Source organism: Mus caroli, unplaced genomic scaffold (assembly GCF_978045245.1).
Source record: "Mus caroli unplaced genomic scaffold, Mus_caroli_1 scaffold_11, whole genome shotgun sequence".
Classification (NCBI taxonomy): domain Eukaryota; kingdom Metazoa; phylum Chordata; class Mammalia; order Rodentia; family Muridae; genus Mus; species Mus caroli.
The window spans coordinates 63,902,057-63,927,715 of NW_028227266.1; the positions used below are offsets into that span (position 1 = coordinate 63,902,057).

Here is a 25,659-nt window from a genome sequence, read left to right on the forward strand (position 1 = left end):
AAACAAACAAACAAAACAAAACAACAAAAAAAGAATGAACCATTCTTACCAGGTGACATACCGTACCCCATAGTCTTTGCCCCTCATCCCTTCTGAGGGTCCCTGGGTGCTCATTCAAAGGCCAGAGAAGCTGAGTCATTGCTCAGTAGAGACCAAGCACACCCGTCCACAGAAGCTGAGGTGACTTGTGTGCCAGAGTTTCTGAGCAAGTGCTAAGACCTTGTTGTCCGTGGGCTGGCCAGCTAGGGAATGTGGAGGGTCAGCAAAGCTTAAGCTGGCTCACACCATCCAGCATCACTATAAACTGCTGCTCCGATGGAGAATTCCCCTCAGCCCTTTCCCAGGACTGAGTCCAGCCTTCTTCCTTACCCTTGTCTCTCTAAAGTAGACTGTGGCACTCAGGCTGTGGCCCACTTGGGTCATCACTGCTCAGTGGCATCCATCCCCCCCCACGCCCATATCCCTAAGGACCTTGATGTTAAATTCTTGTCCCTGAGAATTGCTGGAGATGTAGGGATGGGAGGGAGCCTCATGCTCAGATCTGGTTTCACTGTTGCTGCTGCTGCTGCTTCGTGGCTGGCTGCCATGGGCTGAGCCACCAGCTGTGCTATATAAGACGGCTGGACTGCTGGAGAGGTGAAGAAGTCTTGGACCCCCAGCTAAGACTCTTGCTCAGGACACGGTGAGATCCAACCCTAATCTCTCACCCCATCCCTGTGTCTCGCTACCTGGCTCCGCTCCTACCCCCATCCCTAGATACCTCTTTGTTCTTTCTTTGCTGGCTAACCCCCCCAAAAAAAGAAAAAGAAAAAGAAAAAAAAAGATGCCTCTTTCTGCCTCGTTCTTCTCTTTGGCTTCTCATTATCCAAAGTCTCCCCTCAGCCCTGCTCACCTGAAGTCACAATGCCCCCCAAGTGGCCCCATCTTGGTCTCTATACCTTTTCCTCCTGTGGCCAGCCACTGTACACTGTCCGGGAATTCCAGGGAACATCGGCTGGGGAGCCTGAGAGTCAGGCCTCTTCGGAGGAAATGGTGGGCTGTAGAGCCTCTCGGCTGCCAGATGAGAAATGGCTTTTCCACAAGGTGCCTCAGGCCACCCTGGCCTCTTCCACAGACCTAGAGCTGGCTCTGGCTGTTTAGATCTGCTCAAAGCCTTGGAGCTTGAAGTAGCCTGAAACAACTAGTACATCGGTCTCAGGGTGAGACAGTCTGCGCTGTGGATTTGTCTCTGGAGACATCCAAAAATTCAAGGGATCTTTTTCTTCCAGAAAGAAGACATCTTCTTCCCTTTCCTCTGCACCGGACTTAGTGACTAAAGGTAATTTTTTTTTTTTTTTAACAGAGAGTCTTGCTCTTGCTGGGTAGCGAAGGCTATCCTGTAATGCACTATAATAGCTCAGGCTGGCATCCAGCTCACAGCAATCTACCTACCTCAGTATCCCAATGGCTAGGATTGCACTTGGGATTCTACTCATCTGGAGGGAACAATTTTTTAGATTAGATTCTGGGTTGGCCTTAACTCTCGGGGAGAAAAATACCCAGCTGAGAAGGAGCCTGGGCCATCCGTGTCTACCCCATGGTTCTTGAACATTATTTCTGTGCATGTTTTCTTCTCCCTACTCCTGGAGCCCTGACTCCATGTTCCCAGTTATTGGGAGCCCTGGGTTCTCACTACACACCCATTCAGTTCTCTCTCTTTAGCTGGCTCCTCCATATGGTGCTCCTAGCCAGGTTCCAAACAGGCCAGAATAGGTTCCAGCTGTGGCCCATGCACATCAGGGAATAAGACATTCCTGGAGATGGTTTGGCTGAAGCATTGGTGGCTTTCAGTCTTCCTGCCCACCCTCAGAGGGTTTACCTTTGTCGGGCCAGGACTACGTGGCCTTAATATGTAGCCACCTATGCAAAACTGTGAGCCCCATTAAAGGGTAGCCAGGACAAAAGTCTGGGGCTTGAAAGTGATCAGTAAGTTATCTGGCAGGTGCTGAAGTAAGGCTCTTACTGTCAAGGAGTTTCCTTATCTCTTTCCCGCCTTGTGGCCTGTCTGCCGTGGAACCTGGCAGGTTTAGAACCTGGGTCCTGCTTGTTTGGATTCAGATCCTCAATTTCTACATCTCCCAAACAGCTCAGTTTGGCAGTTCAAGCAGATGTCCTTCCATAAGACTCTGCCCTTCATCCTGGACAGGTCAAGAGCTATGTCTACTGGGGCCATAAGAGATGTGACCCAGGCTGGGGATGTCGCTTAGTTGACAGCTTGCTTGCCTGGCTTGAAGGAAGCCCTGTGTTTCATCCCTAGCATCACATAAAGTCCGTGTACAAACTAGTAGTCTATGCTCTCAGAAGATGGAGGCTGGAGAATCAGAAGTTCAAGGTTATCCTTGTGTACATGTAAATTTGAGGCCAGCCTGGGCTACAAAGTGAGTTCCAGGACAGCCAGGGCTATACAGAGAAACCCTGTCTCAAAAAAAAAAAAAAAAACAAAAAAAACAAAAAAAACAAAAAAAACAACAAAAAAAGCCCAAACAAACAAAAAAAGTGATTCAGGAGCGTGAGATATAATACCCTTTGCTTCTTTGCAGATCATTGGCTCTATGAAATATCTCTGGGGAACCACAGGTCCAACTTTGTGAAGCAGCATCACTTATCTGTGACACTTCTACAAGGCCTGAGGGAGAGATGGCAGCAATCAAGACTTGGGTATTCTCTTTCCTGGTCCTTGAGGTCACCACTGTGCTGGGTATGCAACAAGTCTCTGCTTGCTCCCATAGCTTCTACTTGCCACAGTGAAGCTATTTCTGTTCTGGGACCCAATTACCTATGCTTCTGCCTGAAGACTCAAGGCTTTTTGATAGTTTATACCCTGTTCACACTTCAAATCTAAGCTCGTTCTTAGTATTAAGATTCACGGAACAGAATCAAACAAGCAAGATGAATAGTCACTTGAGGGGAGGAAGAAAAAAAGATAGAAAAGGTTCTGCCTTGCGCACTAAATTTATCTCTGAGCTTCCTGGTAGTCAAAGCAAAAAGGGAGTCACAACCATACCATTCCCAGCAGGTTTAAGGTTTGTCCGTTTTCAGTCGCATGAAAATTCTTCTGGCAAGAAAACCTGGTTTCCTTTATACCCCAAAGCCAGATTTGATAGACACACCAGAAACCTTTCTGTGGTCCTTGCCCTCTGCTCCCACACTCCGATGACCAGAAGATCAGAGAGAAGGTGCCTGCTGGAGCTGCTGGCTACCTGAGCTGCTGCACCCCTTTGGAGATCTCTCACTCTCCCACCTTGCCTGCCTCCCCTTATTTCCAATTATACTGCTGATGCAGCTCGCTCACAGCCCTCTTCTAAAGCTGCATGCCCTGCAGGCTCCTGGCCAGAGAAGCAGGAACAAAGGAAGCCCCTGCACAGAGCCAGCCCTGTGTGTGCCCGCCTCCTGCCTCGCCCTTTCCACCTTGGCAGCTGCTGTTTGAGAAGATGATTAACATTCAGCCATCTGAGGGGAAATCAGATTAGGTTGATTAAACGGGCTCCCATCACCCCAATTAAGCAGCACAGAGAATTCTGACTTGGCTCCTTGCCTGGGAGTTAATTGCCTTTCAAGGCTTTTGCAGGCCTCTGCTCTCCCCTCTCCTGCTTCTGCAGTCTTCATCCCAGCTTTATGTAGAAAAGGGCTGGAGAAGGCTGTCCCTATCCAGAGGACTCTCTGCTCATCCTCAGGGCTGAACAATGAAGACCACAGCCCAGTTCACCGAGTCCTTTGTGGGATGGTGGATCTCAGTGCCAAGCAGTCAAGCGAAAGTGACCTCCACTCTTTGCCAGGCTCTGAGTTAGAAGAGCTTTCTGACATTTACTCAGTATGTAGAGAGTGTTCCGAGGCAGCATTTCTCAGCCTTCTTAATGCCGCAACCCTTTAACACAGCTCCTCATGTTATGCTGACCCCCAGCCATACAATGATTTTTGTTGCTACTTCACAACTGTGATTTTGCTACTATTATGAATTGTGATGTAAATATCAGATATGCAGGATATCAGATATGCAAAACCCCAAAAGGGTTGCAGCTCACACAGTGAGAAACACTGTATTTTTATGAACAAACTCTTATTGTCTTCTTTTTATGAGAGAGTAGGCAGGGTCAGGTGCCCGAGTTAGTTAGGAAAAGGCAGAGTGCAACATCTCTCTCCAGAGATGTTGGTGTCCTGATTCATAGGATCCCCAGGCCAGCAGCACCCTGTGAGGGGAACTTTGTGTTTTCACTTTATAGGAAAGGAAAACAAAGCCCCATACAGACTCTCTAGCAGAAGTCTCAACCTACTAGCTGACTGAAGTATTTGATGACCCCATTTAAAATTTTTTTATGTAATTATGGGTTTCATTATGTCATTTTCACACAATTGTGTGGTATATCTTGCTCAAATTAATTACCTTTGCCCTCTCTGGTCTCCCTTCCACTCCTGCGGATCCCCCCCTTTTTTTTTTGGAGATGGGGTCTCACTATGTAGCCTGTAGCCTGGTTGGCCAGTCTATCCTTGAGAGATCCTCCTTCCTCTGTCTCCTAAGTGCTGGGATTAAAGGCATGCACACTATGCCTGGCCTCCTCTCCTTCCTTCCTTCCTTCTGTCCTTCCTTCCTTCCTCCCTTCCTCCTTCCTTCCTTCCTTCCTTCCTTCCTTCCTTCCTTCCTTCCTTCCTTCCCTCCTCCTCCTTCTCCTTCTTTTTCTTCTTCCTTTCTCTCTCTGGCAGGGTTTCATGTAGCTTAGGCTGGCCTGAAACTTACTATGTAGCAAAGGCTATCCTTGAACCTCTGACTTTCCAGCCTATAGCCCCCAGGTGCTAAGATCCATGCATGTATCGCCAAGTCAAGCTGCTCATCCATTTCTAGAACAACTGAAAAGGGAATTACCATTTGTCCAGCATGTCCTCCATGCCAGCCTCAGTGTGTGTTTATGGGAAACAGCCTGAGAAATAAAGCCTTTGGGAGTCTCACAGCAGTGAGTGGCGGAGTGGGTCTCTGGGCCCGTGCTGAGGGTTCATGCTACACCCACTTCTCCTGACCTCCCTCTGCATCTTCAAGCCCTGTGAGCCCTGGCTTACTCTTCTGTCCTACAGGGAGACAGACGATGCTTGCCCAGTCAGTGAGAAGAGTCCAGCCTGTGAAGAGGACCCCTAAGACCCTTGCCAAGCCTGCTGACTCCCAGGAGAGTGAGTCCCCACTGGAGCAGGGAGGGTTGGGGTGGGGCCTTTTGCTGAGCTTGCTGGGTAAGTCTCTGAAGCCTGGGTAGAATGTTAGGATTTCCTGGAAACTTCATTTTAACAAGACACTTGGCTGTTCTCTCCAGATGGAATAGAAGAAAGCTCAGAGTCAGGAGGCTGCCCGATGCATTCCAGAAATGGGGTGTTTACATGCTAGAGCCGGTGGGGAAGGAAGGGGTAGATGAGGGTGTAGAAATAGCACAGGAGTCTCACCAACGTCCTAACTGCCTTACTAAGAGCCTTTTAATGCCAGGGAATGCTGTGGCCCAAACCACACGGGAAAAGCTTGCCCCATGCACAGTGTTAGATGGTCCACCAGCCTGAAGAGAGCCGGAATGAAGGACTCCACACTGTGAGACCAAGAAGAATTGGAGAATTGCTGGAGAAATAAGGGGTGGAGTGGGGTGTAGGAAGTGGGGATTGAGCAGAAGCAGGACTCAATCTGGCTCTATCCCTCAGGTCCTGGAGAGTGGACAACGTGGTTTAACATCGACCACCCAGGTGGGCAGGGTGACTATGAGCGGCTGGATGCCATTCGCTTCTACTATGGGGAGCGTGTGTGTGCCCGTCCCCTGCGGCTAGAGGCCCGGACCACTGACTGGATGCCTGCGGGCAGCACTGGCCAGGTGGTCCACGGCAGTCCCCATGAGGGCTTCTGGTGCCTCAACAGGGAGCAGAGACCAGGCCAGAACTGTTCCAATTATACCGTGCGCTTCCTCTGCCCACCAGGTGAGTCTGAATGGCTGCAGGCAGCCCTTACCTCCCAGCAAGCAGCCTTGGCGCGCGAGACGCCAGGATCTGAACCGCACATATCAGTCTATGCTCTCTGCCTCTTATCTTTAGAGTGATAAGATCCCCAGACTGCAACAGTCAACTGGTTGTGTTGAGTTCTGCTGACTCAAGAGGGAAGACAGTGCTCGGAGGAGTCTTAACTTCTGGGTTTTGAATCTCTAGCTTACTGAGTGCAACTGCTATTTATGTTTGTGGTACTGGGATTGAACCCAGGACCTTATAATAGGCAAGCCCTCTACTACGGAGTGACATCTCCAGCCATCTACCATTTTATTACTATTTTAAAGAATGAGATAGGGTTTCTCTAAGTTGCCCAGGAAGGTCTTAAACTTGAGATTTTCCTGCCTCTGTCCCAAGTAGCTGGTATTACAAATATGTGAAGCCAAGCCCAGTGCAACTGTATTCATATAGCCCAAGCTGGCCTTGGGCTTCCTATGTAATCTTGGATGATCTTGAACTTCAGATTTTCCTTCTGCCACCCCCACCCCCCACCCCCGTGCTGGGATTCTAGGCACGAACCACCCACCACACCTACAGGCTGGGGCTCCCATGAAGAGTTTTATGTGTATCAGGCAAGCACTCTACGAGCTACATCCCTCGCCCTCGTCCTCTGCCCTCTTCCTTCTCCTCACTATGTAGCCCTAGCTGGCCTGGAAATCATTATGTAGCTCAGGCTATCCTTGAACTGCTGATCCTCCTGCCTCTCTCTCTCCGGAATGTTGGGATTACAGTTCTGTGCCTCCATCCAGGCTGACCCTGAAGCCACGATCCTCCTGTTTTGCCTGGAGATTACTGCTTCTGGATTGAGACAGGTTTCTCTGTGTAGCCCTGGCTGTCCTGGAACTCATGTAGGCTAGACTCAGAAATCCACCTGCCTGCCTAAGTGCTGGGATTAAGGACGAGTGCCATCCCTGCCTGACTGCTACTGGCCTCTTACATGTGAGACAGGGCTAACAGGGTATCTTCAGAGTTTAGTTAAACCAAAATGATGATGATGGTGGTGATGATGATGGTGATGGTGTTTTGTTTTTGTTTTTTCAAGGCAAGGTTTTTCTCTGTGTAACAGTCCTACCCATCTTTTTGTAGAACAGGCTGGCCTTCGAACTCACAGAGGTCTGCCTGCCTCTTTGTTTGTCTACTTGTTTGTTTAATTTTGATTTAAAGTCTCACTTTAGTTTAGGCTTGCCTCAAACTTACTATGCAGCTCAAGCTAGTCCCTATAATCTGTCTGCCTCAGGCCTCCAAGTTCTGGGAATACAGGTGTGTCCTTCCATTCATAGGGGTTTTGATGAAGATTATGTAAGACACTGAACGAAGCAGTTGAGCTCAGGTTGGCTAAATGTCAAGTGCTGCTACAATTTCTGTGTGCAGGATGCTGGCTACCCTCATTATTTGGCCCTGACAGTTGACCTTTGAGGCATGGCTATCTCAAAAGGATACTCGAGGCTCAGAGAAGACATAGTTGTCCACTAGCTACACTGCCAAGTGCTACACAGGGATTTGAACCATGCTCATGCTTTGGAATCCATGTTCTTTAAATCCTGCTCCATCCATGCACTAAATAGTGCAGATATTAAGTGGCCAGCTACAGGCCTGCATTCTGGATGGGTACCCAGCCCCGGAACTCTACCTGTCTATATAGATTAATGCTGCAGGACCAGGTACCTGTGATGGTTTTATGCTGTTGAGGAGCCCGGCTGGCCTCTGTAGCAAGGGCTGACCCCCACCCCCTTTTTATACACAGGCTGTAGGAGTGAGGTGAGGCGGTAGAGAGAAAGAGTCTGGCTATTCAAGTCATTGTAAGCTACAGGCCCTGAATTCTCAGGGAGTCTGTCTGCAGGGAGAATGTAGTTGTTTCACACCAGGGCTGCCAACAATGTAGTCTTACAAGCAGTGCTGCCCCCCCAAAAAAACCCTTCCACCCATAGTTTGTCTCTATGCAATCTTTAGAGCCATTGCTTCTTCAAGACTTTTTTTTTTTTTTTTTTTTTTCGAGACAGGGTTTCTCTGTATAGCCCTGGCTGTCCTGGAACTCACTTTGTAGACCAGGCTGGCCTCGAACTCAGAAATCCGCCTGCCTCTGCCTCCCGAGTGCTGGGATTAAAGGCGTGAGCCACCACGCCCGGCCTCTTCAAGACTTTTAACTTCCCTTGTTAGAAAAAAAAATCATTGCAGGCCAATGTATGGTTCAATTTGTCAAGTGCTGGCTTAGCATCCACAAAGCAACAGGTTTCATCTCCAGCAACACCTAAACTGGACATACAGTAGCCTGCCTCCTTACAGTGACAGTACTCAGAAAATAGAGGTGGGGGATCAGACATTGGTTTTTACTTCATTGCAATAAATATAAATAATCCCTGATATTTATCAATAGGGACCTTGTGCTCCCTCACCAGAGAAGATACAACCTTGCAGTCAGACTTCCTGACCCAGTCCTCTGGGGGAGAAAGTGACTCATGTTGATCTCATCCTGTAGGGTCCTTGCGAGGAGATACAGAGCACATCTGGAGTTCCTGGTCTCCCTGGAGCAAGTGCTCAGCCGCCTGTGGTCACACTGGGGTGCAGACCCGTACCCGCACCTGCTTGGCACAGACAGTGTCACTGTGCAGTGAGGCCACCGAGGAGGGCCAGCTCTGCATGAGCCAGGCCTGCACAGGTATCTCCTTCCCTCTGGGCACTGAGCCTCTGTGGTAGGTGGGCTTGAAGCAGCCTTCATGATGAGCTTGGGGGCCAGCGTGAGACTAAGTTGCCTGTTCACTCATGTGTCTTAGTTAGGGTTTTACTGCTGTGAACAGACACCATGACCAAGGCAAGTCTTATAAAAAACAACATTTAATTGGGGCTGGCTTACAGGTTCAGAGGTTCAGTCCATTATCATCAAGGTGGGAGCATGGCAGTATCCAGGCAGGCATGGCACAGGAGGAGCTGAGAGTTCTATGTCTTCATCCAAAGGCTGCTAGTGGAAGACTGACTTCCAGGCAACTAGGGTGAGGATCTTATACCCACACCCACAGTGACACACCCATTCCAACCAGGTCACACCTATTCCAACAAGGCCACATCTTCAGATGGTGCCACTCCCTGATCCAAGGATATACAAACCATCACACTCATGCCATTTGCTCTGAGAAGAGACACAGGACAGCCAAGAACATAATGTATTGTCAATAATCGATCACAGCTTAAGAAATCAACTGGGCAGTGCTAGTGTAAGCCTTTGGATCCCAGTACTTAGGAGTCAGAGGCAGACAGGTTGGAAGCCAGCCTGGTCTACAAAGTGAGTCACAGGACAGCCAGGGCTACACAGAGAAACCCTGTCTTGAAACATTCATCACTCCCACATATCACCCCCCAATCCCCTCCAAAAAAAGAAAGAAATCAGGAAGCTGCTTAGGGGATGTTTCTGGGGTGAAATCTGAAGGGCAGCTAGGACTTAGTTGTACAGGCAGGTAAGGATAAGCGAGCATCCAGGCTGGGCGAGGGGATAGGACAGGTCAGACTCCATAAAGTCCTGCTGATATGGCTCCTTGTCCCACAGCTTGTGACCTGACCTGCCCCATGGGCCAGGTAAATGCTGACTGTGATGCCTGCATGTGCCAGGACTTCATGCTTCATGGGGCCGTCTCCCTCCCTGGAGGTGGCCCAGCTCCAGGAGCCACTGTCTACCTGCTGGCCAAGGCACCAAAGATGCTGACCCGAACAGACAGCAGCGGGAGGTTCCGAGTTCCTGGCTTGTGTCCTGATGGCAAAACCATCCTGAAAATCACCAAGACCAAGTTTGCCCCAATTATGATCACGATGCCCAAGACTAGCCTGAAGTCAGCCACCATCAATGCGGAGTTTGTGAGGGCAGGTGATTACTCGCCCTGTGGGAGGAGGGGTTACAATACTGAGGGCTTTCCCAACTAAGGTGTAAAACCCAAAACCTTTACTATGACCCACAGGCCTTGTATCCTCTGGCTTTTCCTAATTTCCCTTCTTCATTCCTGCTATGCAGAATCAATCTATTACAGCCACAAGAGCTTTGTCTGTTTCTCAAATAGACACACCCCTGCCTTGGGGCTGAATTCAGTGCAGAGTGTAGGGTGTTGGTAGGTCCAGCACCCAAAGACATGAGGACTTCCCTGACCTACTGTCTAAAATAGTCGGTCAATTACCATAGAGGTTTGTAGGTCACAGAGGAGCCTGGAAAGCAGAAGAGTTATAAAAAGATTCTGCTGGGGGCCTAAGACCGGGAATTGCGCTAGTGAAGCAATGAGTTCTGTCCTTTGTAGCACTTAGTGTGTGGCTAGCAGAGGTTCACCCAGATGCTACCAGACAAGTTCATGGGAGCAGGTCCCAGACGGAGGAGGTAGAGGAGGGGAGTCCACTGGGGATCAGTTCTTTTGGGCATTAGGGGGCCACTGGAGACTGGCAGGGGGTGGGATGAAGCCATGCAATTGAAATAACCATCAAAGACCCTGAGGAGTCAGGGCTCTTTAGAGCCTGTCACAGAGTAGGAAAACCAAACACTTTTCTCATCTTCTCTCCCAGAGACCCCATACATTGTAATGAACCCTGAGATGAAAGCACGTCGGGCTGGGCAGAGTGTGTCTCTGTGCTGCAAAGCCACGGGGAAACCCAGTCCGGATAAGTACTTCTGGTGTGTATTCTGCTTCAGCCAGCTACCCTGCCCAGTTCTCTCTCTCTCTCTCTCTCTCTCTCTCTCTCTCTCTCTCTCTCTCTCTCTCTCTCTCCCCCTCTCCCTCACTCTCTCTCTCTTTAAGAGTAACACTTTTGCCTGGTGGCGCACGCCTTTAATCCCAGCACTTGGGAGGCAGAGGCAGGCGGATTTTTGAGTTCGAGGCCAGCCTGGTCTACAGAGTGAGTTCCAGGACAGCCAAGACTACACAGAGAAACCCTAACTCAAAAAAAAAAAAAAAAAAAAAGAGTAACACTTTACAAAAAAAAAAAAAAAAAGATTTATTTATTTCATGTACACTGTTGCTGTCTTCAGACACACCAGAAGAGGGCATCGGATCCCCATTACAGGTGGTTGTGAGCCACCATGTGGTTGCTGGGAATTTAACTCAGGACCTCTGGAAGAGCAGTCAGTGCTCTTAACCGCTGAGCCATTTCTCTAGCCCCTGCCTAGTTCTCTTAGCAACCAGAGCTTGCTTGCCTTGTGTCTAGACTAAACAGTAGCGATGACTAATAGAATAAAGGCATGTATAGTAAAACCTGGTGGTACTTACAAGTGGTGACCTGCAGGATTGAGGTTGCCCAGACAACCAGCCAGTCCTCTTACACCTTAAAGCTCAGCTCATTTTCCCAAAATGTCTCTTGACTTTAGAGTCCTAATATGCATATTCTTAGACCATCCTGCAAGATTTCTCAGTCCTGCTTCCCCATGCAAGATCAGAATCCCCAGTGTTAGGTGTGAATTCTTTACCCTTCTATAAGCAGTTACAACCACTAGGCTTGTTTGGAAAGCCTATAGTTCTGGGAGGTCAGCTGGAGATCACCACTCTTGTTTTACAGAGTGGAAAGTTGTAATTCAGAGAAGTGATCCTATTTGTCTATAAGATTCCCCATCAATTAAGAGGTGGAGCTGAGCGCACGCCTTTAGTCCCAGGCACAGGCAGGCGGATTTCTGAGTTCGAGGCCAGCCTAGTCTACAGAGTGAGTTCCAGGACAGCCAGAGCTATACAGAGAAACCCTGTCTCGAAAAAACAAAAAAACAAAAAACAACAAAAACAAAACAAAACAAAAAAAGAGGTGGAGCTGGGATTTAGAAGCAATTTTCCAACCCCCAGCTAATCATATGCTCTTGGGCAAGCCAAGTGAAAGTGAACCATCCCCAACTCTTGCTTCCTGGCACATCTTCCTGGCACATCTAACCCTGTTCCCCTGCCCCCCACACCCCCTCCGGAGCTCCACCTCTGCATTTTTACAGGTACCACAACAACACACTGCTGGATCCCTCCCTCTATAAGCACGAGAGCAAGCTGGTGCTGAGGAACCTGCAGCAGGACCAAGCAGGGGAGTACTTCTGTAAGGCTCAGAGTGATGCTGGGTCTGTGAAGTCCAAGGTCACCCAGCTCACTGTCATTGGTAAGCCTGTCTGGGTCTTGAGGGTCCCGGATCTGCAACAGGGCTGGCTACATCACTGGGCAGGAAAAGCTTGGGATAGTCTGTGATGTGCGCAGTGCTAGGCTCTCTGGGATACAGTGAAGAACTCAGTCTGGCTGCCACAGCACCATCATTTGAGGTTTTGTGTGTGTGTGTGTGTAGAAATGTAAGTAAAATTCAAACAAGACAGAAACATGCAGGGTCTGGGGATATGGCTCAGTTGGTAGAGTACTTGTCTAGCGAGAATGAAGCCCTTGGTTCAGTCCCAGCATTGCACAAGCCCAGCTTCAGATGGGGCAAGAAGGGGGTCAGAGGGTCAAGGTCAGCAACAGCTTTATAGTGAGTTTGAGACTAGCGTTGGCTACATGAGAATGTGTCAACTTGCCCTCCGAAGGACAGAAAAATGTAGCTAAAATAAAAATGTAGATTTTAATAGACAAGAAATAGACTCCTCCCAGGTTAATGCATGGTAGGTAGCACATGTCTGTAACACCAGCGTTTGGGAGATAGAGGGTGGATCAGGAATTCAAGGTCATCTTCTCTTTCATAGCCTTGAACTTAGAGAGATCTACCTGCCTTTCTGCCTTGTTTGTTTTTTGAGACAAGGTTTTCTTGTAGCCCAGGCTGGCCTCAAACTCACTATGGGTCCAAGAATGACCTTTAATTTATGGCCCTTCTGACTCCACCTCACAAGTACTAGGATTATAAGCACCGTGCCCAGTTAAAACGGGGGTTTCTGGGGCTAGAGAGATGGCCCCGAGGTTAAAAGAACTGGCTACTCTTCCAGAGGACCCAAGTTCTATTCCTACATGGTGACTTGCAACCATTTGCAACTCCATTTCCAGGAGATTCATTTTTCTGGACTCTGTGGGTAGCCTTCTGGTCTCTGTAGGCACCAGACATGCAAATGGTACATAGACATACATGCAGGCAAAACATTCATATACACATAAAATAAAAACAAAAATAAGGTTTCTACCTACATTTCTTGGGATGTGTGAAAATCACTGAGATGTAGGAAGTGCCAGGCACTGCAGGTCATAGATCATGAATCGCTCCCTTCTATTATATACCAGCAACACTTCCAATTTTGCCGACAATCTCAAAAGACCCTCACACATTCTCAAGAGTCCTCCATTGAGAACTGCTACTCTATGGGCCTCAGCAACTAATGTTCCCCTAATAAGATTAGTAATAGCTGTTCCATACCTCAGGGTTGCAGATACACAAGTCATTTGATAACTGTAGCTAGGAGGGGATGTGACTCAGTGATAGAGCAATTATCTAGTATACACAGAGCCTGATTCAGCCCCCAACAGCATCAGCAACAGAGCAGCACCACCACCATTACACACACACACCAGGTTGTCTTGGAGGCACACATTTGTTGCTGGGGATTGAGCTCAGGACCTCTGGAAGAATAGACCCAGTGTTCTTAACCACTGAGCCATCTCACCAGCTCGAGTACTTACACACTTGCAATCCCAGTACTTGAAAGGTAGAAGCCAAGTGGATCATGAATTAAAGATCATCCTGGGTACAAGTTTAAAGGCAGCCTGGGCCATTCAAGACCCTGTCTCAACAAAACAGAGACAAAGTAGAGAGAGGGGAAGAGAAGAAAGGGGAGAGAGAGAGAGAGAGCCCACTGAGTTGAAGTACTCTGAATAAGGCATACACATACACTTTAACATCCACACCATTTCTTCTTTAGCACATGATGAGACTCCTTGCAACCCAACCCCAGAGAGCTACCTTATCCGGCTGCCCCACGACTGCTTTCAGAACGCCAGCAATTCCTTCTACTACGACGTAGGCCGCTGCCCGGTCAAGACCTGTGCAGGGCAGCAGGACAATGGGATCCGGTGCCGAGATGCTGTGGAGAACTGCTGCGGCATTTCCAGAACAGAGGAGAGGGAGATCCAGTGCAGTGGGTACACACTGCCCACCAAGGTGGCTGTGGAGTGCAGCTGCCAACGATGCGCAGAGACACGGAGCATCGTCCGGGGCCGAGTCACTGCTGCTGACAACGGGGAGCCCATGCGCTTTGGCCATGTGTACATGGGGAATAACCGCGTGAGTATGACTGGCTACAAAGGCACCTTCACCCTCCACATCCCCCAGGACACGGAGAGGCTGGTGCTCACATTTGTGGACAGGCTGCAGAAGTTTGTCAACACAACCAAAGTGCTGCCCTTCAACAAGAAGGGAAGCGCAGTGTTCCACGAGATCAAGATGCTTCGGCAGAAAGAGCCCATCACGTTGGAAGCCATGGAGACCAACATTATCCCCCTGGGAGAGGTGATTGGTGAAGACCCTGTGGCTGAGCTGGAGATTCCATCCAAAAGTTTCTATAGGCAGAATGGGGAGCCCTTCACAGGAAAGGTAAAGGCCAGTGTGACCTTCCTGGATCCTCGGAACATCTCGACGGCCACAGCTGCCCAAAGTGACCTCAACTTCATCAATGATGAAGGAGACACCTTTCCCCTTAGAACATATGGTATGTTTTCAGTGGACTTTAGAGATGAGGCCACTTCCGAGTCACTTAATGCTGGCAAGGTGAAGGTCCACCTTGACTCAACCCAGGTCAAAATGCCAGAGCATGTGCCGGCCATGAAACTCTGGTCGCTCAACCCAGACACAGGACTGTGGGAAGAGGAAGGGGATTTCAAGTTTGAAAGCCAAAGGAGGAACAAGAGGGAAGAGAGAACCTTCCTAGTGGGCAATATGGAGATCCGGGAGAGAAGGCTCTTTAACCTGGACGTCCCTGAAAGCCGAAGGTGCTTCATTAAGGTGAGGACTTACCGGAGCGAGAGGTTCCTGCCCAGTGAGCAAATTCAGGGGGTTGTGGTCTCAGTGATCAATCTGGAGCCCAGAACTGGCTTCTCATCTAACCCCAGGGCCTGGGGCCGATTTGACAGTGTCATCACAGGGCCCAATGGGGCCTGCCTGCCTGCCTTCTGTGATGATCAGTCCCCCGATGCTTACTCTGTCTATGTCTTGGCAAGCCTTTCTGGAGAAGAACTAGAGGCAGTTGAGTCTTCTCCTAAATTCAACCCAAATGCAATCGGTGTCCCTCAGCCTTACCTCAACAAACTTAAATACCGTCGGACAGACCATGAGGATCCACGGGTCAAAAAGACGGCTTTCCAAATCAGTATGGCCAAGCCAAGGCCCAACTCAGCTGAGGAGAGCAATGGGCCTATCTATGCCTTTGAGAACCTTCGGGCATGTGAGGAGGCACCGCCCAGTGCAGCTCACTTCCGGTTCTATCAGATCGAGGGGGATCGCTATGACTATAACACAGTTCCTTTCAATGAAGATGACCCTATGAGCTGGACTGAAGACTACCTGGCATGGTGGCCCAAGCCAATGGAGTTCAGGGCCTGCTATATCAAGGTTAAGATTGTGGGGCCACTGGAGGTGAATGTACGATCCTGTAACATGGGAGGCACCCACCGGCAGACTGTGGGGAAGCTCTATGGGATCCGGGATGTGAAGAGTACTCGGGACAGAGACCAACCTAATGTCTCATCTGCCTGCCTGGAGTTCAAGTGCAGTGGAATGCTGTATGACCAAGACCGTGTAGACCGCACATTAGTGAAGGTTATCCCCCAGGGCAGCTGCCATCGAGCTAGTGTTAACTCGATGTTGCACGAGTACCTGGTCAACCACCTTCCCCTGGCAGTCAACAATGACACCAGTGAGTATACTATGCTGGCACCCCTGGACCCTCTGGGCCACAATTACGGTATCTATACTGTTACTGACCAGGACCCTCGTACAGCTAAAGAGATTGCGCTCGGCCGGTGCTTTGACGGCACTTCCGATGGTTCCTCCAGAATCATGAAGAGCAATGTGGGAGTCGCCCTGACCTTTAACTGTGCAGAAAGGCAGGTAGGCCGCCAGAGTGCCTTCCAGTACCTCCAAAGCACACCAGCCAGGTCCCCAGCTACAGGCACTGTCCAGGGAAGAGTACCAGCCATGAGGCAACAACGGGCAAGCAGGGGTGGCCTACGCCGGCGTGGAAGCATGGCCCCTCTGAGATTTTCTGGTGTTGCTCAACAACCTCTGAGCAACTAAGTCTTGTGGTGCTTAGTCCTCTCTGTCCATCTCATGTGACAGCTGTCGTGAGACTGATGCACACACTGTCACTTGTTAATTTAAACTGGTTTGGTGCAGTTTGCTTCTTTGTGCCTTTACTTACTGTCTCTGCCTCGTGATACTGATCGGCACAGGGCCCCCACGATGACAAAACAAAGATTCCCCTCTTTAAAAGAAACAAAAGGAATTGGTAAACGTCTGCAGCTTTGGCTGAAAACACACTTCTTATTGTATGGTTTTGCCAGCCTTTACACTAATGATAATCTAATACTGAGGCTCAAGTGAATAACGATAAAACATATTTCTTGACCATGTTCCACAAGATGTAAGCAAAGTCTCTGTCACAGTCCATATATATATAAATGGTGGTGAATAAGGAAATAAACAATGTTTTTATGTGAAATGCAATTAACATTTATTTCTTTGGGGGAATTTAGAACTTTGGTGTCCATGCACAGTTTTGTCTTGAGGCAGGGTTTCCCTGTGTAGCCCTGGCTATTCTGGAACTTGCTTTATAGACCAGGCTGTCCTCGAACTCACAGTGATTCCCCTGCCTCTGCTTCCAGAGTGCTGGGATCAAAGGTGACATCTCACCAAAGATTCTTTGTTTTTAACGTGTGTGTGTGTGTGTGTGTGTGTGAATTTATTTTCATCACATGTATGCAGGTGTCCAAGGAGGTCAGAGGGCATCAGATCAGAACCTCTAGACCTGGAACTGGAGGTGTTTTTTTTTTTTTTTCCCCCGAGAAAGGGTTGCTCTGTATAGCCCTGGCTGTCCTGGAGCTCACTTTGTAGACCAGGCTGGCCTCGAACTCAGAAATCCGCCTGCCTCTGCCTTCCGAGTGCTGGGATTAAAGGCGTGTGCCACCACGCCCGGCGCCAGAGGTGGTTTTAAGCCATCTGATGTGGGTTCTGGGAGCAGAACCAAGCTCTTCTGCAAGGGCAATAAGTGTTCTTAATTGCTGAGCCCTCTCTCCAGCCTCTAAAAATACTGTTATCCCAGCAGTTCTAGGAAGAATATCTCCTAGTAACCACGATTTCTTTGGGTTGTTAATTGTGTATTTTTCTCTTTTGAGATAGGGCTTCTAGTAGTGAAGTCTGGTCTCAAACTCATTATAAAGGTTAGGATTACCTTGAACTCCTGGTATTTCTGCCTTCATCTCCCAAGTGCTGGAATTAGGGGCATACACCACTGCACCTAGCTTGACGTAGTGCTGGGGATCAAACCCAGGACTTTGTGAATGCCAGGCAAGCCCTCCCCAAACTTAGCTCCACCCACCCCCCCACCCCACCCCAGTCCTGAATGTGTGTTCCTTTATATTTAGTTTGTTCTTGCTAGCAGCCCAGCAAAGCCAGTGCAGATATCCATAAACGCGCATCCTGTGCTTTGACTCTGAGGCCACCATGCAATCCTTCAGCCTTTAAATTACATCAGATGCTCCGAGCACAGGGGCTGTAGAAAATGGGACCAAGGTGGTACAAGGTCCAGTGTCCCAACGTTACAGAGCTGGGCAGCTCCATCTGTTACATTTGTTCCCTTAGCTCACATTTTCCATTTTCAGAGAAAAGCAGAGATTCCTGGAGTTATGAGTCTGTTCTGGGCTCCTGAGCAAGGCTTAAAATATGTCCCAGTTTTTGTCTCTTTTTTCCAGCATGAAGGAGATTATACAATAGCTGGCCTAGGATTCTGGCCAAGTGGTCCTTTGGCTTCTCCCAATTCTGTTGTCTCCTCTAGCTGTTCTGGCTGACCTTGCTCTAAATGACAGACTTTCTCTTTCTTTGCCTTCAAGCCTTCTACAGACACCCTGCTTTTCTAGACTGCAGGCCTCTGCTGTGGGTAACACCTGCTCCTGGAGTGAGACAACTGGTCTTCAGGGACAGGATTTAGTTTTGGTTTAAAGGGTTTAAAATAGTAAACCAAGGGCCAGTAGGTGGTATCAGAGCAACCCTGGAGCATCAACAGATGGCAGGGGAGGGAGAGAGCAGGCTAGCACACTAGTCTATACTGGATCTCAGCATTTGGGAGGAAGCTGGAGAATCAGGAACTCAAGGGCAGCATAAGCTTCGAAGTAAGTTCGAGGCTAGCGTGCGCACATAAGCTCCTGCTTGAAAAATCAAAACCAACCAACCAGGAGATGGGAGCTGAGTTGGGATGAGATGGTCTCCTTTCTTTTTCTACCAACTTCTCCAAAACTTCCAGGAAACAGGTTACGGAGGGCTGAAGGAAGATAGGGCACCATTTAGTATCAGAACAAAAATCTTGCCATGTTCCCCTGGTCAGTCTGAGCACCTCTGGCCATCATTGTGCTGTGTTGGATTCGCTTTCTCGGGTCAGCATCTGCCTAGCTCCTGTGGGTGCAGTTTATAATCAAGTAGAAATGTCTCTGGCATGCACAAGGTCCCAGGTTCCTTCCCAACACAACCAAACAAACAAGCAAGCACAGAACAGCCACTGGCTCGTGGCTTGATCCTTTCCACTGAGGAGTCTGCTTATTTTCTGGACCAAATAAATGTATACCTCAGCAAAGCCCTGAGTTTTTATTCTCAGCCAGTGCTGTGCTGGCTAACTGCTCAGTACTGAGTGACTCTTACCAGGATATATATGTGGCATAGCAGTAGGAAAAGGTACAGACGGGAAGCTACCTAGAGGGGACAAGAACAGAATCTATGGGGCTTTAGAGGACTTTAGAGACAACACCCCATTTTATGCAGTGCTGGGGAATCAAACCCAGAGCTCAGTGCATATTAGGCACCATACCATGAGAGTTACACCCCAGCCCTTGTCTCTGAGCCATTTTGACTTGACTTTCTTTCTTTTTTTTTTTTTTTTAGATTTATTTATTTATTATATGTGAGTACACTGTAGCTGTCTTCAAACACTCCAGAAGAGGGAGTCAGATCTCGTTACGGATGGTTGTGAGCCACCATGTGGTTGCAGGGATTTGAACTCAGGACCTTTGGAAGAGTAGTCGGTGCTCTTAACCACTGAGCCATCTCTCCAGTCCTTGACTTGACTTTTATATATAGTAAAAGGATGAATCTCACTTCATTCTTTTGCATGTGGTTATCTTGCAGACCTGGCACCATTTGGTGAAAAACTCCTTATTGAAGGGTCTGGGCAGCTCTGATGAAAATCAATGGACTGTAAACAACCTTATCTACGAACTTACCAGTCTACTCCTTTGCTTTATCTGTCTATGACAATCCTGCTGGCCTTCTGCAGTTTGAAAGAAGGAAGCTATGAATCCTCCAACTTTGTTTTTAGTTATTTGGAATGCTTCATTTTGGTCCTCATGCTTGAAAACATTTTTTTTTCCCTTCTCACTCCAGCCCCACTTGCTCCAGCCCCAACTTGAAAACATTTCCACCAAATATCTGTGCCCTTTAAAATTTTCAAAAAAGCTGGGCAGTGATGGCACATGCCTTTAATCCCAGCACTCAGGTAGCAGAGGCAGGCAGATTTTTGTGAGTTCGAGGTCAGCCTGGTCTACGACATAGTTCCAGGATAGCCAGAGGTACACAAAGAAACTCTGTCTTGAAAAACCCAAAACCAAAACCAAACAAGCAACGCCCCCCACCCCAAGAAAAAACAAAAATCAAACAAATGTTTCCTGGAACTATCTCCAAAATTTGTGATACTGGTGTTCCACTGGGTTAACTCCAAGAACTACTTCCTCTCACACAGACTGGAAGGGAAGAGTGGTAAGTTAGTGCCACCTACTGACCGTCTCTCTAAAAACAGCAAGACGATAGAGCCCCCTGCCTCACTTTCTGAGGTTATCTTCAGCCCAAAGCACTCACAGCCACTGGAGGGTGGAGAGTGCTTCATCTCCTTCATCTCTGACACAAAGGATAAACATGACCCTGGTGGGAAAAAGCCTTAAGAGAGATCTTAGAAAACACGCAGGCTGGTATCATCAAAGTGGAGACACAGCTTACTTCAAATAAGCATTCCATAGTTCTAGCAATAGAAAATAGATTCTTGGGAGTGGAGAGGTGGTTCCGTTGTTAAAAGCACTGACTGCTCTTCCAGAGGTCTTGAGTTCAATTCTCAGCAACCACATGGTGGCTCACATCCATCTGTAATGGGATCTGATGCCCTCTTCTGGTGTTTCTGAAGAGAGTGACAGTGTACTCATAAAATAAATAATTTTTTTTTTTTTTTAAAGAAGAAGAAAAGAAAATAGATTCCTGGGGTTAGAAAGTTGGCTCTGCAGTTAAGAGAACTAACTGCTCTTCCTGAGGACCTGGGTTCAATACCAAGCACCCACATGGCGCTCTTTGTAATTCCTGTTTTAGGAATCTGATACTGTCATACAGACATACATGCAGGCAAAACACCAATACATATACCATAAAACAAAATAAAGATTCTTAGAAAACAGGTTCCTGAGGTGGGGATGTAGCTCAGTTGGTAGAGTGAAGCCCTTGTTTCTTAGCATCAAGTAAAGCAGGCACAGTAGCTGTTGCCTGTAATATCAGTACTCGGAAGGTCCAGGTAGGAAGATCAGAAGTTCAAGGTCATCTCCCACTGTACAGAAAGTTTGAGACTAGTTTGTGCTACCTGGGGCACTGTGGGACGCCACATGTGCGGTTGCAGGGTGGTGCTGGCTTCCGCTGGCCACCACACATACATAGGCAGTAAAGTTTTTTTTTGCCAAGATGAGGTTTTGAGAATTAACCAAAATTAACCAATCAGATGAGAGACAAGTTAACCAATCAGATGAGAGAGAAGTTAACCAATCAGATGAGAGAGAAGTTAACCAATCAGATGTAGGCATGCAAATGAGGTGGTAAGCATAACCCAAGCACAACCAATCCGCGTGTGAGACACGCCTCTCCTAGGCCTATATAAGCAGCACCAGTTGTGGGCTTGGGGTCTCTTCACCTCTGCAATCAAGCTTTCCCAATAAACGTGTGCAGAAGAATCCTGTTGCAGCATCGTTCTTGCTGGTGAGTTGGGTGTGCGCAAGAGGGCACAGTCTCAAATAAATAAAATTTCTTCTGAGTCCTAGTCTAGAGTATTTATTAAGTAACTTTGGGACAGGGGCTTAAGTGTATTCTCTTGATATGGGAGCTTGTTTTGTGGTCCTGGTTGACTTTAGACTTTCAGTCCTTTTGTCTCTGTTTACCCAGTACTGGGATTACAGGGGTGTGTGCATGTGTGTGTGTGTCACTATATTCCAAGTCTGTATAGGTATCTTTAGAGGTCAGAATAGGGTGTCTGATCTCCTGGAGCAAGAGTTATAGTAGGCAGCTACAAGCTGACTGACTGGATGCTGGGAACTGAACCTGGGTCTTTGGAACTAATGGGAATCACTAAATCACACCCCAGGGGGTAATTTTCAGAGAAGACTAGCAGGTCACTTGCTACATCCACTCCAGTAGTGACAAGCACGACAGGCCCCAAAAACCTGGGCTCTGTCCTGAGGCGAAAAGTTCATGGAAACTTAGTCTCCTGGAATCGTGGCATCCTGTATAACAAATGCTCCAATGTTCTTGCTTTAGTTGGATCTGTGTGCTTTCCCCTAATATTGCTTTATTACAAGTGCTCCTAAGGATTGATATTTTGACATATAGCTAAGTTAGATTCTAGGCAGTCCTTGATCCAACCTTGGGCATGGATAGCTAAATCACTGCTCTACACAGAAATTTACCATTATCTAGGAAGAAGGAAGTTTGTGACCTAAAGAGGAACCAGAGTAGATACTTAGAACTATAGATAGCTGAGTTACACCCACTACACAAGTATTTACAATGGCCTAGAGGGAAGGTGGACTATACAATAGACTAGAGTAGGAACTATGGCAAGGGCATGAAGCCCTTGCCCCTGGCTTCTAAGTGGACCTTAGGTAGAGCTGGTTTTTTTGTTTGTTTTGTTTGTTTTTTTCTTGAGAGAGGGTTTCTCTGTATAGCCCTGGCTGTCTTGAAACTCACTTTGTAAACCAGGCTGGCCTCGAACTCAGAAATCCGCCTGCCTCTGCCTCCCAAGTTCTGGGATTAAAGGCGTGCACCACCACGCCCAGCTGGAGCTGTTTTTGATCCCTGTTGTTAACGTTGAATTTTATCCCAATTGGTTCCTGCCAGTCCTTCTGTGTTTACATTCCTCTGTTTTGTGTAAGAATCCAGTAACCTCTTTGTACCTTGCCAGTGTGTCACCCAACTTCCCTACTTTCTTCTGTATAAAAAGTTTGATGCTCGATTTGACAAATTACATTCAGATCGACACTCCCTTGAGTTGAGACTGTCTGTCAATTCCCACCGACTCCTTGTCCACCTGCAACCAGAGATTCGTTCCATGCAGAGAGGAACCAAAGAAGGTCTGCTGCAGTCACTGTCTTAATGAAACAGTGGAGTTTTAACCCTTGAAGTGACATATTTCTGGGTAAGGGGTAGAGATTCTGCAAACCCTAAAAGCTCACTATCATTTGAAGAGGGAAGAAATGGGGAACTCACATGGGAGACTTACGTCTGAGCCAAGGGTCTAACTGGCTTGGCCAGTCAAATTCAGGTGCTGCCAACTGTAACATATAGATGTGAAACCACTCGTTTTCCAGGTATATGTGTGGTGTGGTGTGCATGTGCGTGCATGTTTATTTAGGTGTAGATGCCCTCCCCCCAATTGGCATCACGAGTCTTCCTCAGTTATTTTTAGTCTTGTTCATCGAGGCAGGGATCCTTATTTGAACCCAGAGCTTTTTGATAAGACCCGTATGGCTAGCCAATTTTAACTGCAGAGCTACCTCACTTGTTTTCCTGAGACATAAACCTCACTCATAGCCCAGGCTATCCTGAGGTATATCCCAGTATGTAGCCCAGGTTGGCTTCCGAGTGACGGAAGTGCTTCCACCTCAGACTCTCAAGTGCTTTGATTACAGGCAGTACACCTGGCTGTAAAGGTTTTTAACCTTGTAAAGTTCTGTATGATGGTGCCTCACATCACCTACAGATGCAAATTCTTATCTTTGTGTATAGATGTTCACAAGTTTCAGCCTATGCATGCATGCAGGCACACTGGTGTGCTTGTGAAAGCCAGAGGCTGACTTGAGATGTCTTCCTCACTAACTCTGCCACCTTGCTTTTTTCTACAGGAGCTCTAATTGAACCTGGAGGTTCACTTAGGAATTTTGGGCAGTGGAGATGGCTCACTATAACCAGTTTTAATATTTAAAAACGGGTTGTGGCTGCTGTGCCTGTAATACCAGTGCTGGGGGTAGAAGAGGCCAGAGACAGAACGATCGCTAGGCCATGAGCTCAGCTCCCAGGTTCAATGATAGAGACTGTTTCAAGGGAATATGGAAAATAGTAAAGACACCCAATATTCTCCTCTGGTTTCTGCATGTGTGTGTGTGTGCATGTGCATATGTCATACATAACACACATTCCCACACACACATACTAAAAGGTCTTTATTTAAAAGACAATAGTGATTCTAGAAGAGAACGTGTGCTAGACAGTTTTATGCCTACTTGACACAAGCTAATGTCCTCTGAGAGGAGGGAGGCTCAACTGAGAAAATACTTCCATAAGATCTGGCCATAGGCAAGCCTGTAGGGATTTTCTTAATTAGGGATTGATTGAGAAGGGAATCATCCATTATGGCGGGACCATCCTTGGGATGGTGGTCCTGGGTTCTCTAAGAAAGCAGGCTGAGCAAGCCATGGGGAGCAAGCTAGTAAACAGCACTCCCCCATGGCCTCTGCAGCAGCTCCTGCCTCCAGGTTCCTGCCCTGTTTGCATTCCTGTCCTGACTATGATGGACTACACTGTGGAAGTGTAAGACAAATAAACCCCGTTCCTCCCCAACTTGCTTTGGTCATGTTGTTTCATCATAGCAACAGTAACCCTAAGACTGTATGTCTTTCAAAGAGGAAGCAGGACTAGAATTTCTGGTGAAAGAGAAGGGGGGAATTTAAAAACAATACTTGTGTGCAGTGGGATGTATGGAGAGCAGAGAGCACATCTTTCAGGAGTCAGTTCTCAACTTCTACAATGTGGGTCCCAGGGACTGAACTCAAGCCATCATCTGCCTTGATAGCAAGTACCTTTCCTCACTGAGCCATCTTGCTTGCTCTGAACAGTACAGTTTTTAAAACAGAAGACTTGGGCTGTATTCTATGTCTCTTTCTGAATCATCACATGATCTTGGTCAAATTTCTACCTTTAAGAAAAGACATCTAGAGCTGGGCATGGTGGCGCACGCCTTTGATCCCAGCACTTGGGAGGCAGAGGCAGGCAGATTTCTGAGTTTGAGGCCAGCCTGGTCTACAAATCTACAAAGTGAGTTCCAGGACAGCCAGGGCTATACAGAGAAACCCTGTCTCGAAAAACAAACAAAAAACCAAAAAGAAAAACAAAAAGAAATATCTCTCTCTCTCTCTCTCTCTCTCTCTCTCTCTCTCTCTCTCTCTCTCTCTCTCTCTCTCTGTGTGTGTGGGAAGGGGCACACAGCACTGTGCCTGTGGAGGTCAGAGCACAGCTTTTCAAGGACAATGCTGTCCTCTCCTACCAGGTAGCATGTGGGTGCCAGGGTTTGCACTCAGGCGGTCAGGTTTCGAGGCATACCTTTAATTCCTTTCTAATCTGAAAAAAAACCTCAGGGTTGTGACTTGCTGACTCTAACCTATACGATTTTTTTTTCCACAGTAACTCATATTGTCCTCAATTCTGGGAGATGGAAAAACTGAGTTTTATGCAAGAGGACACACAAAACAATGTTTCTTCAGCTCTGTAGTTCACAGAAGATAAATAACTCAAGATAACGCCCAACAGCTCCATTAAAACTATTTGAGCTGGAAAATTGCACTTGACTTTCTTTTTTAAGCATCATTAACCTGTCAGAAAGGAGCGAAAGTAGGTGTAATGTGAAAGAATTCAAAGAGCTGATAAGAAGTGACCAATGCTATTTCCACCCATTTCTTGATAGAAAACCTATTTTTATCACAGGAAAAAAAAACCTAAATGGCCCCATGGTTAACAATCAAAAACTTGAACGGATGCCCTGGTGAGAACCTGACCAGAGGCTATCTGTGATGTGCCACGTGGCACAGATATCATAACATGCCCTGGGACTCCATTACTCTCTCCTCAGACCCTAAGTTCTGTTCTATCTCATAACTACTCAACCATAACCCCCTAAGCATGGGCCCGTCCTGATCTGTTCATGTCAGGTCACAAAGTATACACATACAAATGGAGCATGAACCTTTATTAAACAGCTAAACAGTCTGTGAAAATGAAGTTTACAATTTTCAACATTGATGTTACTTTAAACACAATACCCATTTGTGTACATATACGCCAATATATATTCAGTATGTGCACTCTGTGAGTCCGGTGCCCATAAAAGGCAGATGAAGGCATAAAATGTGCTGTAACTGGAGTTAGGGATAGCTGTCAATCACGTGG

General features: G+C 47.6%; 1 protein-coding gene across 1 annotated transcript; it reads left to right on the forward strand.

Annotated features, from left to right (window-relative positions):
• The first annotated feature begins 615 nt into the window (after positions 1 to 615).
• On the forward strand, positions 616 to 16,446 carry Cilp (cartilage intermediate layer protein). Its single transcript, XM_085844714.1, has 10 exons — positions 616 to 682; positions 1,269 to 1,318; positions 2,580 to 2,737; positions 5,104 to 5,196; positions 5,707 to 5,976; positions 8,516 to 8,695; positions 9,578 to 9,892; positions 10,573 to 10,681; positions 11,975 to 12,132; positions 13,862 to 16,446. Exons 3-10 carry the CDS (start codon positions 2,677 to 2,679, stop codon positions 16,228 to 16,230), a joined length of 3,555 nt encoding a protein of 1,184 aa, XP_085700840.1. The 5' UTR covers positions 616 to 682; positions 1,269 to 1,318; positions 2,580 to 2,676; the 3' UTR covers positions 16,231 to 16,446.
• The last annotated feature ends 9,213 nt before the right edge of the window (positions 16,447 to 25,659 follow it).